Genomic DNA, 12998 nt, shown 5'->3' on the forward strand with positions numbered 1-12998 from the left:
CTCACTTGCTCCACACATTGTATCTCTTCATCTTTCTTTGAGCATCAATCACCATATCTCTCACTCTCTTGAGAGAGCTTGCTGCTCTGTACTTCTCTGTGTGTGTCTCTGTTTTCTGTGCAACCCTAATCCAACAGTTGAATGCAACGCAGGTGTTTTCAAAGATTGACCTCAAAACTGGGTACCATCAAGTACAACTTGTGGACGGGGACATTCCCAAAACCGCATTCCGAATTGAGTGGACCCACACTGAGTTCGTGGTCCTGCCCTTTAGTTTAACAAACGTTGTAACTTGGTTGAACACAATGCTAATCAATACACTTAAATACACTAAGATTTGATGGACACTTGCTCAAAATACAAGAAGTAAATTGCTGAATTGACAAGAAACACACAATGAGCCGGAACGGCCAACCCCTCCCTCAAATAAAGTATATTGATCTTGGGAGAATCAAGTACATAGAGTCATGGGCATTTTTGACCAAATTTTCCATACCAATGCATCTGAATACAGTATTGCAAACAAGTGGTTGTCGATGTAGACTTGCAACCCACAGTACCCTCTCAAGTGCCCATGTTCCCTACCATCTGCTCTCCATTATTCCACCAACACAAGGTAGCAACAATCTGCAAGAGAGCACATAGGACAAGAGAACACTACACAGGGTATGTGATCTTGTAATCCGGATCCTCCCTCCTGCTACTTGCTCCCAAATTAAAGTATAAAAGCTTACCAATAGCAAGTAGAGTCGATGACAACGGAAGTCTTCGCGATGGAAGTCCTTGGAGTGTTGAGATCTTTGATTTGTCGCCTTTCTTCGCGACAAAAGTCTTCAAGAGGATGAAGGGAACCTTGGGAAAGCTTCCCCTATGGTTCAGCTTGAGAAAGGAGAGCTGAAATTAGGGTTTTCAGCAAAAGACCAGAAATTACAGCAATAAAGAGAGCTGTTTTGCTGAATTTCAGTCATTGGGAGTGAGTAGGAGTGATTAGCACTTGGAAACACTCTTGGAAGCTTGGAAAACACCCTAGCAAGTTGGGTATGGCTATGGAGAGCTTGGAAATGGAGAGAAATGGTGGAACAACAGAGTTTTCAGCCTCCAAAAATCTTCATGAAAAGAAAACACGAATTTTCTCTTAATAAGTAAGTGAATTGGGGTCCAATGAGGTGAAGGGACATGGATAGATGCCCATTTATGAGTAAAAGGGGAGGATCAGGTCCTGGACATTGAGTCTTGTCCGTCTCTGGACTTCAGTGAGTGTGAACTTGGAAGCGGTCATAATTTATAAGTGACTTTTGGGGGCCCAAACTTTAATGAAGTGGGAATGCACTCACTTATAAATATTGGCTAAGTCCTAAGGGCTATTTGAGCCTAGATTGGGTAAAACTTACCACCTGTTCACATGCCACACAACCATGTCAGCAGGAGACAGTTTCACACGCACGGTTCACGGGCGGGCGTCCCCTAGCCCGGAACTACACATAGGTCATGCAGGCATGAAAACAGCATGTAATTTCATTTGCAGGCAAGCACATAAAGATGCTATGCAATGCAGCATTAGTATGGACAATCCCCGTTCATGAGACTATACCAAAATAGATGTGCTACAGTCAAGTACACGAGGTACCAGACCCAATGGAACACCAATCCACCAAGCATTTCCGGGCATGTACACGGAGGCACAAGTCCCAACGGAAAGCCAAGTCTACAGTATCACATGAGTGGCATCAATCCCCGGCATAAACAACTGCCATGGACACCAGTCCAATGTACATACATGATAAGAAAGCACGGGTGGACCAATTAGGTGGCCAAATGGTGACACCCCCCCTGGCTTCTAAACAGTAGTCCGCAACTGAAAAGCATCCAAATATGTCTGAAGCACATGCGGGCAATCTTTGAAGAACTCTTCATCTACCCATTTAGCATCAATGGGAAGATGGTTCCTAAACTTCACAAGGTAACGCCTCACAACTTTGCCTGCAGCAAGCTTGTGTTCTTTGAGATACACAATCTGCTCTGGCTGCAAGATCTCCTCAAGCTCATCCACTTCTGGTGGATCCTCAATGACCATTTCACTGGGCTCCGGCCCTATATACTTGCAAAGGAGACTCACATGAAAAGCATTGTGTATGTGCCAATGACTAGGTAGTGCCAATTTGAAAGCCACTTCATTGATCTTCTCGATCACTAGAAAAGGCCCATAGTACCTGGTTGCAAGCTTAGGATATGCATCCTCTTTGCCAGGCCTCTTTGCAAGTCTTGCTTTCTCAAATTTCAGCAATACCCAATCATTCTCTTAAACATCCAATTGCCTTCTATGCTTGTCGGCAGCCTTTTTATGCTTGTCGTGTGACCTTGCAATGGCTGTCCGCACCTGAGCAATATCCAAGTCTCTTACATACTCATCAGATGCAAATATCTCATCCTTTGTGCGAAGGATGGGTGGCAAAACCACCTTACCATAAACAATCTCAAACGGGGCCTTTCCCGTAGATCCATGCACTGTGTTGTTCTATGCAAATTCCACAAGCGGTAAGTACTTATCCCAGGAAGACTTCTGATCCGCCACAACATTTCAAGAGATCCAACATGGCTGAATTTGCAGCCTCACTTTGCCCATCCATTTGAGGGTGATAAGCTGATGAGAAGTCCAATTTGGTGTCCATATTATCAAATAAGGCACGCCAAAAGAGACTTGTAGTCCTGGGATCTCTATCCCCCACAATGGACTTCGGCATTCCATGATGTTTGAACACTTGTGCAAGATATATTTTAACCATATGCTCAGCTTTGATGGTCTTTTTGACCGGCAAGAAATGAGCTTGCTCGCTAAACCTGTCCATAATTTGGACAAATGGCTGAAGCAAACCTGGTGCCTTCATCAGCTCTCCTTATCAGCTTCAAAACCTGCTCTTCATCTGTCACATGGTTGCTAATGCATGCCAACTCCATTTACTCCAAGAAGTCAACCACATCCTCACCCTTCCTGCCATGAAATTCAGGATAAGACCACATCCTGAAAACCTGTAACAATCCCTGAGCTCTCCTCAGTGGAACACACGCCCTTCTAGGCAAAGAATAACACCAGAGTTATCCTTGGTGGGGGCACCAGAAGAATGCGAGGTGAAAAAAAGAAAAAAGAACCTGCCTCTATAGCCCTTCACCTCCCAAACTTGGAAACAACAAACACAACGGAGGCACCACCAGCCACCGGCTGGAACACGTCTCACAGTTCACCACCCAACCCACGCCAAACAGACAGCACCAAACAGGGGCACCATGGACAAAGATAAACACCCAGCAATATATTCCCAGTCAAAACATTTCATACAAGCTTCTCCCGACACAGAAGCCTTACTCACACAACTTACAAACACTCAGGCTCAGACTTGGATTTACTGCCAAGCGAATTCCACCACGGCCACACCACCTCTGGGATTCAACCTTACGTCTGACGACCAAGCCATCCAGCCACCACGAACACACGAACCATCAACACTCTGACCTGTCACTGCCGAGGATACACCACATCCCCAATCACCACGAACCTCTCACCTGCTTGCTGTGCCAATCACACCAGAATGAACCCGCCCACTCACTCTTCAGAAGGCGCCCCACCAGCTAACCCTCAACTCTCTCTGCAGCCCATCACTTCTGTGTGTGTCGCCAGCAGCAGCTACCCAAACATCTCTCTCTCTCTCTCTCTCTCTCTCTCTCTGTCTCTATGCTGATCCTCTGCCAGCCTCACTTCAAACCCTTCCTCTGCAATGCTACCGGCCCCACCAGCCAAGCAGCAATACCCCTGTCTCCTAGCCTCTGTCTCTAAACAGCTTCCACCAGAGCAGTCTTCTCACATCCAGCTTCACCTGCAACTGCACATCCAGCTGCACCCTCTGTATCACCAGCCCATAATCAGTGTCCACTCTGACTGACCGAACCAAGGCCACACCACCTCTATCCGTCCACGCTCCAGCCTTCGCTGCTCTTTACTAGGGAGGCTCCCGTCAACACCAGCATCTCACCTTTGACGCCAGCAGCTCTCTGGCTGCCTCCACACGTCATCACCCTCTTCACGGCGATTCTGCCCCGCTGCTCCAGTCACCTGCGTTGTCACCTCACCAAGGACCCTTCCTTTCTTTCACAGCCGCACGACCATCAGTAACGCCAGCCCTCGCTTCTCTCCTTGCGCTTCTCTCCTTGCGCTGTCAGCCCGTCAACCAGCAACTCCAGCTCGTCCTCTCTTTACGCCAGCCACTTCCCCTGCATGCCCAAAACCAAGGCGGCTACCCTTCTCTTGTCTGCCCGTCAGCCCAGTCGACCAACAGCCCTTCTGTCGCCAGCCTATCGGTCTCCTCTGCATGAACCTGCAGCTGCGCCCTCCACACTTTCAACTGTTTTCGCTAGGCAGGCTCCCAGCTTTACACGATGGCCACACACCCAAATGCGTCTCTCTCTGCAGACTGACCTGGCTCCTCAGTCGTATGCGACCGCACCCCAGCTGCTCCTTCCTCTGCAATACCTACTGTTGCGCCCAAGAGCCCCACAAACAAGACGGTCTTTACTCTTTTTAGTCTATCGCTGCGCATCACCCGCCGACTTCACACCTTCGCCAGCTTCGCCAACTTTCCAGAACGTCACGTTGGCAGCCATATTAGCTTCCACGTAGCTATTCTTTTTTATGGCCACATTAATTATCATTTTTTTCTATTTTGCCTAAAAGATGGCCACTATCTATGCTTTCACACCAATGCTCAAAGCTACATCCCTCACTTTCCTTTTCTTCCATGGTTCAAGGCAACATTAATCCGCCATGCTTCCACATCTTCAAACACAACCTCGTGCCCAGTCCATTTATAGGATGCGTACACATTTCAAGGCGACCGAGCAGCTGGTATCATCCCCAGCGAACCTCGTTCCGGACAAGCCTGCAACAAGCCCAAAACCAATACCGTCCACCCTGTACACTTGGCAACGCATTCCAAAACCAAGCTCTTCACAACTGCCATGCACACATATATACACAAGCCCAAAATATCTTTCAGAAAAACGCCTGACACCGGAAACTGCATATGATATTCGGTCGTTTGTGGGTATTTGCCTGCCCTAGAGTGAACCCTGTGTTACCACTTTAGCGTGCCAGGCAACCAAGTCTGCTACATCCCTTTTCTTGGGCTACTCGAAAACATATAGTTGTCATTTTTCTTCTGTCACATGCACTTAGATTCAAGTATCTTCCAATTTAATGAGTGCAAATCTTAAGGCGCTTACTCTAGCCTCAGATTTCCTAATTTATTTTTACCTAACTTGGCAACATTATAAGCATCACTTTGCTAGTCAATAATTGTTGTGATCCATCTAAACACATTAAAGACCCATTTAGTTCCTATCAAAAATACTGACCAAATGTTTCTAAAACTGGACAGACAAAGAGCAAACCCCAAGCTTGCAAACGGTATCAAGAGTTGTAGATGTGCAAACATGCATTTTTGCAACCTACTTTCCAGCTTCAGTGCACCCTCATAGACCCTATTCTAGTCAATATATAGATGTAAAGAAAACAGTTACGGGTTCTTAGCAGTCTCCATGCAAAGGCCTGCAGTTTAGCCATGGATCTGGATATTTCATTAAAAAAAACAGCAGGTTTGAAGGAATAGCACATGCATGTGGCTAAGATAAGAGAAAAGGCACACATTTAGTAGAAAGCAAGAGAATGCAAAGAGAAGCAAGCTGATCAATAAGTTCTTTCCTTTCCATTCCACCTGGCAACATGATATTCAAATGTCACTTGAACCAAGAAAGGAAGAAAGGTTGAGAGTCAAATACATCTATGTGGAAAACGACTATCTCTCCAGCTCGTACTGGGGCGTTTCCCATGTGCAGGAATAATATGTCCCCCTGCATAGTGAACAATAGCTTCAAATCATCGGCAATATCAACCTTTGGTGATGTAAGCTTCGTGTTTTAATTACGCAATAAACTTTAATAAAAGCCATTAATCTTATTAACTAGTAAAATAAGTTGAGGATTATGTAATGTACTCTTCTGAAACCTGGCTCCATGCTTTCTGAGAGAACCACTACGATAGGAGACTCACTGCTGGTAAAAAACATCCATCCGTTCCATAACAAAAGAGCTGAAGCAACAATCATACCTATCATACGAACCAAATATGCATATTGTTTTAACACCTCCTGTATGTACCTAAGCACTAAATGCTCTTTTATACTTATCTGCAGCACTCCATAAATTTGAACAAACAAAAGATTGTTTTAAGGTAAAACTTGCATGCCAAAATGTTGTACCAAAAAGACAACTAAGCTGGCATTTAATATTGAGATTGGGATAATACTTAACGGTTAAGCATATGCTAAGAATTATTGATTAATAAGTTACCATAAAGTGACCTTAAGTCAACGACACTCTCCAGCAGCAGCCCAGCCGCCCACACACAGGTTCCAGTATCCATCGAGAGAGCATTCCAGATGCAGAGGGCCAGACAACCAAGACCGGTGAGACAGAGAGCACACTCCCCTCATCAGTCTCAGATCCGGGAGATACTTCAGAGACACCACATACTTTCCCACGAGAGGTGGATATTGAGGAGCTCTACATAGTTGTTGAGGAGGCTGGATCTCCACTCTCCAGGATGCCACCACACCATGAGCCTCGGTCTCTCTAGTTGTACAGGCCATACCTTAGTTAGCCACTACTTACTTGTATGCAGCTGATGATACTGTCAGATTTAGGTTCTTTTTCATTTACGTTATTTACCAAGATCATTGTAACCCATGGATAATTTGTAACATATTTTTGGTCACATAGACCCTTCTGCTTTCTCCTCGTCGCTCTGATCTGCATGTCATTTGACGTCACCCAGATCTGCCCGTTGTCTCCACCAATCAGCTGCATCTTCACATTCCATCTGGCCAGCCGCCCGCCGTCACCCTATCTGTGAAATGACTTGCCAACCATCCGGCCTTCTCTCTTGTGCACTCCATGGGTGCAACCTGCTGAGCTGACGGTAACGGCCGTCTGTCAAGCAGCAAGGTCATCTATTGACTTTAATACGCCTTATTCTTCCACGACTACGTAATTCTGGTTTTCCTGGACCTGTCGCTTTTGTCACCCTGCGCCATTAATCAACGGCCATCAGTCCGTTAACCAGATGCCGTCGGTTATCCTCGGTTCGTCAAACTGCGATTCCGTCACTGACTCCAACTTGTAAAAGGTCTATTAAAACCTTTGTTAAAGTTTTTAAAAAACTTTCTTAAAGGCTATTCACATGGGGATGAGCAGTTTTAGTGCCTCTCCACTTGCATCTTCATCAAAGCCACAGAGTTCTTCATCAACATGGGTGGTCTTCATCGTCATGGGCATCTTTGTCAGCATGAGCTTCATGAAGTCATCAAGCTCATCTTCATTCATGCATGGACCCCAAGCCCATGTGGCTTGGAAACGCAGACACAAAAAGGCGTCATCTTCACCGACATTTGAGCAAGGGAGTTTACGCCCTAAAAATCATCTTTATTCTGTGTGTTTGAGTCGGGTCCTCTGCCAGGGTGTCCCCCAAAAATGAGATGTAATAATCTGGTTTGTGTTTCTCTTGTGCATGCACATGGACATGCTCATCCCTAAAGGGCAGTAAGAAAAACACAGACTAGGGCATGAGCAAGGCAAAGAGGACACCAGAAAGGGCATCCTGTGGATGCAAGACAGGTCGGCAGGTGGCTCAGAGGGGCTGCAGGCGCCGTCGGCAGCAGACAGCATTTTATTGTATTTTGCTGCTGGCCGACTGCTTATGGGGTTTGTCCCAAGGCCTATATAAGGCTCAGCCCAATAGTGTGTTAGATATTCATTCCTTTAGGGAGTTGAATTATAGAATAGTGGCAGCAAGAAAAACACATAAACTAGGGCATGAGCAGGGTAAAGGGGACACCAAAAAGGGTATCCTGTGGATGCTAGACCAGGTTGGCAGGTGGCTTAGAGGGGCTACAGGTGCCGTCAGCAGCAGACAGCATTCTATTGTATTTTGCTGCTGGCCGACAGCAGTTGGCCAGCTTATGGGGTTTGTCCCAAGGCCTATATAAGGCTCAGCCCAATAGTGTGTTAGGTATTCATTCCTTTAGGGAGTTGAATCATAGACTAGGACTTCATAGTGCTAGATTACCTTTTTATGGGGCAGCCTATGGCTAGCCAAATTGTACTTCCTTTTGTACACTATGAATATACTGAAACTCAGCTCTCTCTCTCTCTTCTCTCCATCTTCTACTTGCGTTTTGCATCAAGTATCCTGTGTGTGAACACTCACTTTTGTGTATAAGTGTGCCATCATCCTTCTTGGTCTGAGACACCGCTGTAGAGGAAGAGTTCTTTGCTTCCTCATCCCGCTTCTTCTTGTGACATTGGGGCGATTTATGACCCTTCTTGCCACAATAATGACACTCAATGTCCTTGTTTTGAAAAGATCTGCTTTTGTCTTTGTCTTTATTCTTGTCGTTATCCTTGGAGTTCTTATCAAAACCCCCATTCCCTTTCTTCGGTTGATTCTTCCCTTTATCTCATGCAACCAAAGCTCCATCAGAACCACCAGTGGTGCTAGTCCGCTCCTCAAAGCGAGACTCAATCTGCATAATGAAGGGGAGAACTTCCTCTCAAGTAACTGGAACAGAACGAGGAGAAGAAACAAGAGACTAAAAATAAGCATCAAACCTCTCTAGAAGCTTGGAGAGAAGCCGAATAGCCATATCCTCTGTAGAGATACCCTTGCCACAAACAGCAAGCTCGTCTCGGAGATCTTTCATCTTCGAGATAACAGCAGATAAAGATGGAAAGGCAGAAACTGACAAGTTCATAAGCTGCTTTTCCAAAGCCAAAAGCCATCCCAAAGACTTAATCTCGTAAATATCTGCAAATGCCTTCCAAACTTCATGTGCAACGTTTGCTATACACACATGAGCGAGAACAGAATCCTGACAATTCAACATCAAAAAAGAGAAAACACGACGATCATTTGCCTGCCAAATATCAATCTGTGCCTGAGTCACACCACCGGAAGCAAGAGTGGGAGGGGTGGCATTGGCAGGTGTAACAAGCCGATCCTAGAGATCCACGCCATGCAAGGCTGATTTCACCTTCACCTTCCACAAAGTGTAGTTGGAACCATCCAACTTTGCAGACTCAGAGAACATATGAAGTGTAGTCGGGGCAGCCATCACAAGAGCTTGGACTCAATCTCATAAAAATGCACAATCTCAAAAGGAGTGTCCACCACACGTACCAAAAGCCACCAATCCTCAACTCAGAACACCAAAAACTGCAAGAGCCACCTATAGGGAAGAAAACACAGCAAGATAGATGCTACAGCCCTGAAAAGGAGCAGCCGACAGGTGAAGAAGGGAAACTCAAAGATCAAACCAGTAAGGGAAGACCTAAATCTGCAACACGGAGAGGCCCCGGAAGAAGCCAGCCGACCAGCAACATAACTGAGAAGAAAACACAGATGTTAAGGTGCTGAAAACTGAGGCAGATCTGGGGCAGAAAGTTAACGCTAACTAGGGCAACAGATTAACACTCAACCGGGAGCGATGATACCATGAATGAGTGCACAAAGCAGAAGCAAACAAGCACTAGAGTGTGCTGACCAGAGAGTGCAAGAGACAGAGAGATATGAAGCAACTATGCTGAATATACTGAAGTGTCCCAAGCAAGAGACATGACGAGTCTCATAAGTGAGGGAGCAAAAGGAAAGACTAGGCTATGAGAAAAGTGAGAGGCCAGCCCACCTATTTATAGGTAAGAGGGGCTGGCCGACTGGACATGGTTATGCTCGCCGACTAGGAAAAAGGTACCCGACCTGGGAAAAATCCCAAAAAAAATGTACAACAATAGGGTGGCCAGCCCACAACCAAGGGCCATGAAAAGGCACCAAAAGGGGACACCAAACATGAGCAGAAACTGGGGATGAATGTGCTAACAGCTTTGACAATATTACTACTTGGTAAATCATGCTTTTGATCATAGAACCTAATTCCCTTATCCCTACGCCACATACATGGATATTTTGGTGTATACTACAACACCCTCTCGACAAAATATTCATGGCTTTGATGATGGCAATGCTAGTCCTAGTTACTGTTTAGGATGTTGGTAATGATGGCCATGCTGGTGCCCATAGGTCTTACTCCAGTTAGGCTTACAATGCCAATTATGATGACAAATGCTAGACCTAGTTATGCTTACAACAAGCTTAGAAATGAGAGATGGCTAACAGGTCGGACAGGTTCTAACTGGTCCAAAAAGCCCGATTGTCTTTCATGTAGTTATCCCCGAGTGAGGCCTCTTCATCTTTCTTCTCTGCTTCTTCTCCACTTGAGTGTCACGTGCATCCCGCACTTGGATGCCACGTAGACATATCCGTACAAAAGGTGCAAGACCTGGGATGGTAAACTGGTCCCATGTGAGCCTAGTCTGGGACGAGTCAACCAAGGTTCATCCCAGTCGTCCGAGGTCAGGTGTGCATTGTCCTGCACATGAGTCCAAGGTCAAGTGTGCATTGTCCTGCACATGAAACAGTGCCAGTCCGCGCTGTGAGTCTCCCTCTTGAATGATGTCAGTGACTGTGTATTTGGTATGATACCGGATGCCAGAACACTGTGTACACATTTAGGGTTTGCATTTAGGAAAAGGGGCCAGCCCATAGGGCTACCCCAGGAACTCATGTGGGCATGGGGAAAGTATAAGACAATCCCCATAAGGGCCAAGAAGGCCCTGTACCCACCAGCCATGGGTAGGTCATGGGAGGGCTACAGACAGCCCTAGGGGCTTGGCATGGGTAGCTGACTGGTTATCCAGCCATGGGATGGCTGTAGGGCAAGTGTGGGGCAGCCCATACAGGCTGCCCAGCCTCCAGGACAGCACGCGCACAGTGCCCAGCCTCCTTTGCCCGTGCGCCTAAGTGCCCAAGCCTATTATTAGTCATGCGCAGCATTTAATTCTGATTTTGTGCTGTATTAGTCAGTCGTGGAGCATATTGAGACAGCCGACTGCTGTCCAGAAAGTGTATAAATACCCACCCACATATCATTCTATTCATCTCATCATTTGCCAAGTGCTGAAGCTGAAGCAAGGGCCATGACAGCCTAGATCAAGCTAACGCAGAAGGGGTGAAGGATTGAAGGTCAAGGGCAGAGATTCATCTCAGCCAAGAAGGTTCAATCAGTCTTTTATTTCAGTATTTTACATCATTCTGATAAAAGCAAATACACCATTCGTGGGTGGGGACCCTACAGAGGGTATTCGGGACCCAATACTGTGTCCTCTTCTCCCTCTCTCTCTCTCTCTATTTTTCTGCACATCTATATGCAGTTTTGTGAGTTAATTTCGTCGCGACAAGTGTGCTGATTTCTGAGCATTGAAGTTACCGATCTCCCCCGAAGCTTCCGCATGTTATTGTGGTATCAGAGCCTACTTCAAGTGTAAAGATTCAGCAAGAAACCATATTTTTTTCTCACTCGTGTGGTTGGTTTTCAGACTCCGGTGGACTACCCCTTTCGGAGTGACTCCTGTCCCTCGAAGGACGGTTGGTTTTCAGCCTCCAGAAGTCTCCCACACACATAGTGAATGGTCAGATTGCGCTCCGGAAAGGAAGTGCGTTTTCTTGCTATGGTGAGCTTCGACGACGAGAGAGACCAAGAACCTTGGGACCAGGGTGCACCGGGCAGCCCAGCTAGGGCAACAGGCTTGAGTGTTACAGAAGCAATGGCAGACCAGACGACCAAGGTGGAAGAGCAGAAGGCACAGATCCTGGCTCTGGAAGAGCGTACCCATTCTCCAGCTCCATGTTTTCCATCTCCTCCTTCTGTATCCCAGATTCTAGATCCTCTACACAGGGACCCTCTCGCAAGGTCACGACCGTAGCCGAGCTCTTTGCTCGAGTTGCAGATGCGTGCATTGGAGATCCAACAACGTGAAGACGAAGCCATGCAACGCGTGGAACATGAGCGTTACTTTGCAGCTTTGGACACCAGATTGACAGCAACGGCGCCCTCGAATCATTTTCTCGAGAAAATGAACTTCAGTAAGTATAATGGTAAACTCGACCCCACAACTCTTTATTCATGGTTGCATCAGTTTGAAGCTTACTTTGCTGCAGTTAGAAAGACAGATACTGACAGAGTGATCTTAGGCAGTTGGTACTTGGAAGGTGAGGCCATTCCTTCGTGGACCTTGTGGGCTCATGCCCACACCAGATTAGGTATGGCAGCTTATGTGTGGGACGAGTTTGTCCGCGACCTTAAGCAGCGGTTTCTACCGCCCCATTACCTTGACCAACTCGAAGACGAGTTCAGGGGAGCGCCTCAGAACGCGCAACCAATCCTTCAATTTGCCAATAGAATTTCGACTTTATGTTTGCAATTAGGCTTATCTGATTCGGAAAAGAAAGGGCAATTTTTGTACAGCCTTGACACGCAAATCCAGTGGGAGGTGCGTATGTTTAGGCCAACCACCTTCGAAGACGCACTCTCGCTTGCGCAGAGTGCAAAAATGAAGCATAATGGTGGCAAGCCCAAGACTTCCCAGCCGGCTACTCCCAAGGCTATCGCCTCAGGGGAAAAAGGCCAGAACTAGACGAGGTCTTTGTTGGGTTTTATGCTGTGTATGCACCCAGAGGAGTGCTAGTGATCATCAGTAGATTACTGGGGAACTTTTTACTTCAGTTAGTGGAGGTTTTTTCCCCCAGTTTAGCTCCAGTTTAGCTTAGTTACACTTATAAACAGTTTATAAGTGTTTTGGTCCACCCGGCACATTTTATGGCCGGACATGTGAACACACATCTTTTTAGGTCACTTTATTATGTGGCTATTGTACTTCACATTATCTTATCTGAATACACACAAAGAGTCGTGTTCTCTCTCTGCTTCTCCATGCCTGTGTTTGCAACACCTCCAAACCCTAACCCTAACAGTCCAAGGCCTTCATTTGGTATCAGAGCCATC

The 12998-nt window shown here is 46.5% G+C and overlaps 1 protein-coding gene across 1 annotated transcript in view; it reads right to left on the bottom strand.

Annotated features, from left to right (window-relative positions):
• Window positions 1–5769: 5769 nt before the first annotated feature.
• LOC147634325 (uncharacterized) overlaps window positions 5770–12998 on the bottom strand; it is a 52185-nt gene continuing 44956 nt past the window's right edge. The window contains exons 2-3 of the mRNA XM_086805476.1: window positions 6042–6154; window positions 5770–5898 (exon numbers count right to left, since the gene is read on the bottom strand). Of these exons, the coding sequence (XP_086661602.1) occupies window positions 5785–5898; window positions 6042–6154 (227 nt within the window). The 3' untranslated portion in view covers window positions 5770–5784. The remainder of the gene's footprint in view (window positions 5899–6041; window positions 6155–12998) is intronic.

This window comes from Cibotium barometz, chromosome 11 (assembly GCF_041138505.1).
Source record: "Cibotium barometz isolate CiBa-2024 chromosome 11, ASM4113850v1, whole genome shotgun sequence".
In the NCBI taxonomy this organism is placed as follows: domain Eukaryota; kingdom Viridiplantae; phylum Streptophyta; class Polypodiopsida; order Cyatheales; family Cibotiaceae; genus Cibotium; species Cibotium barometz.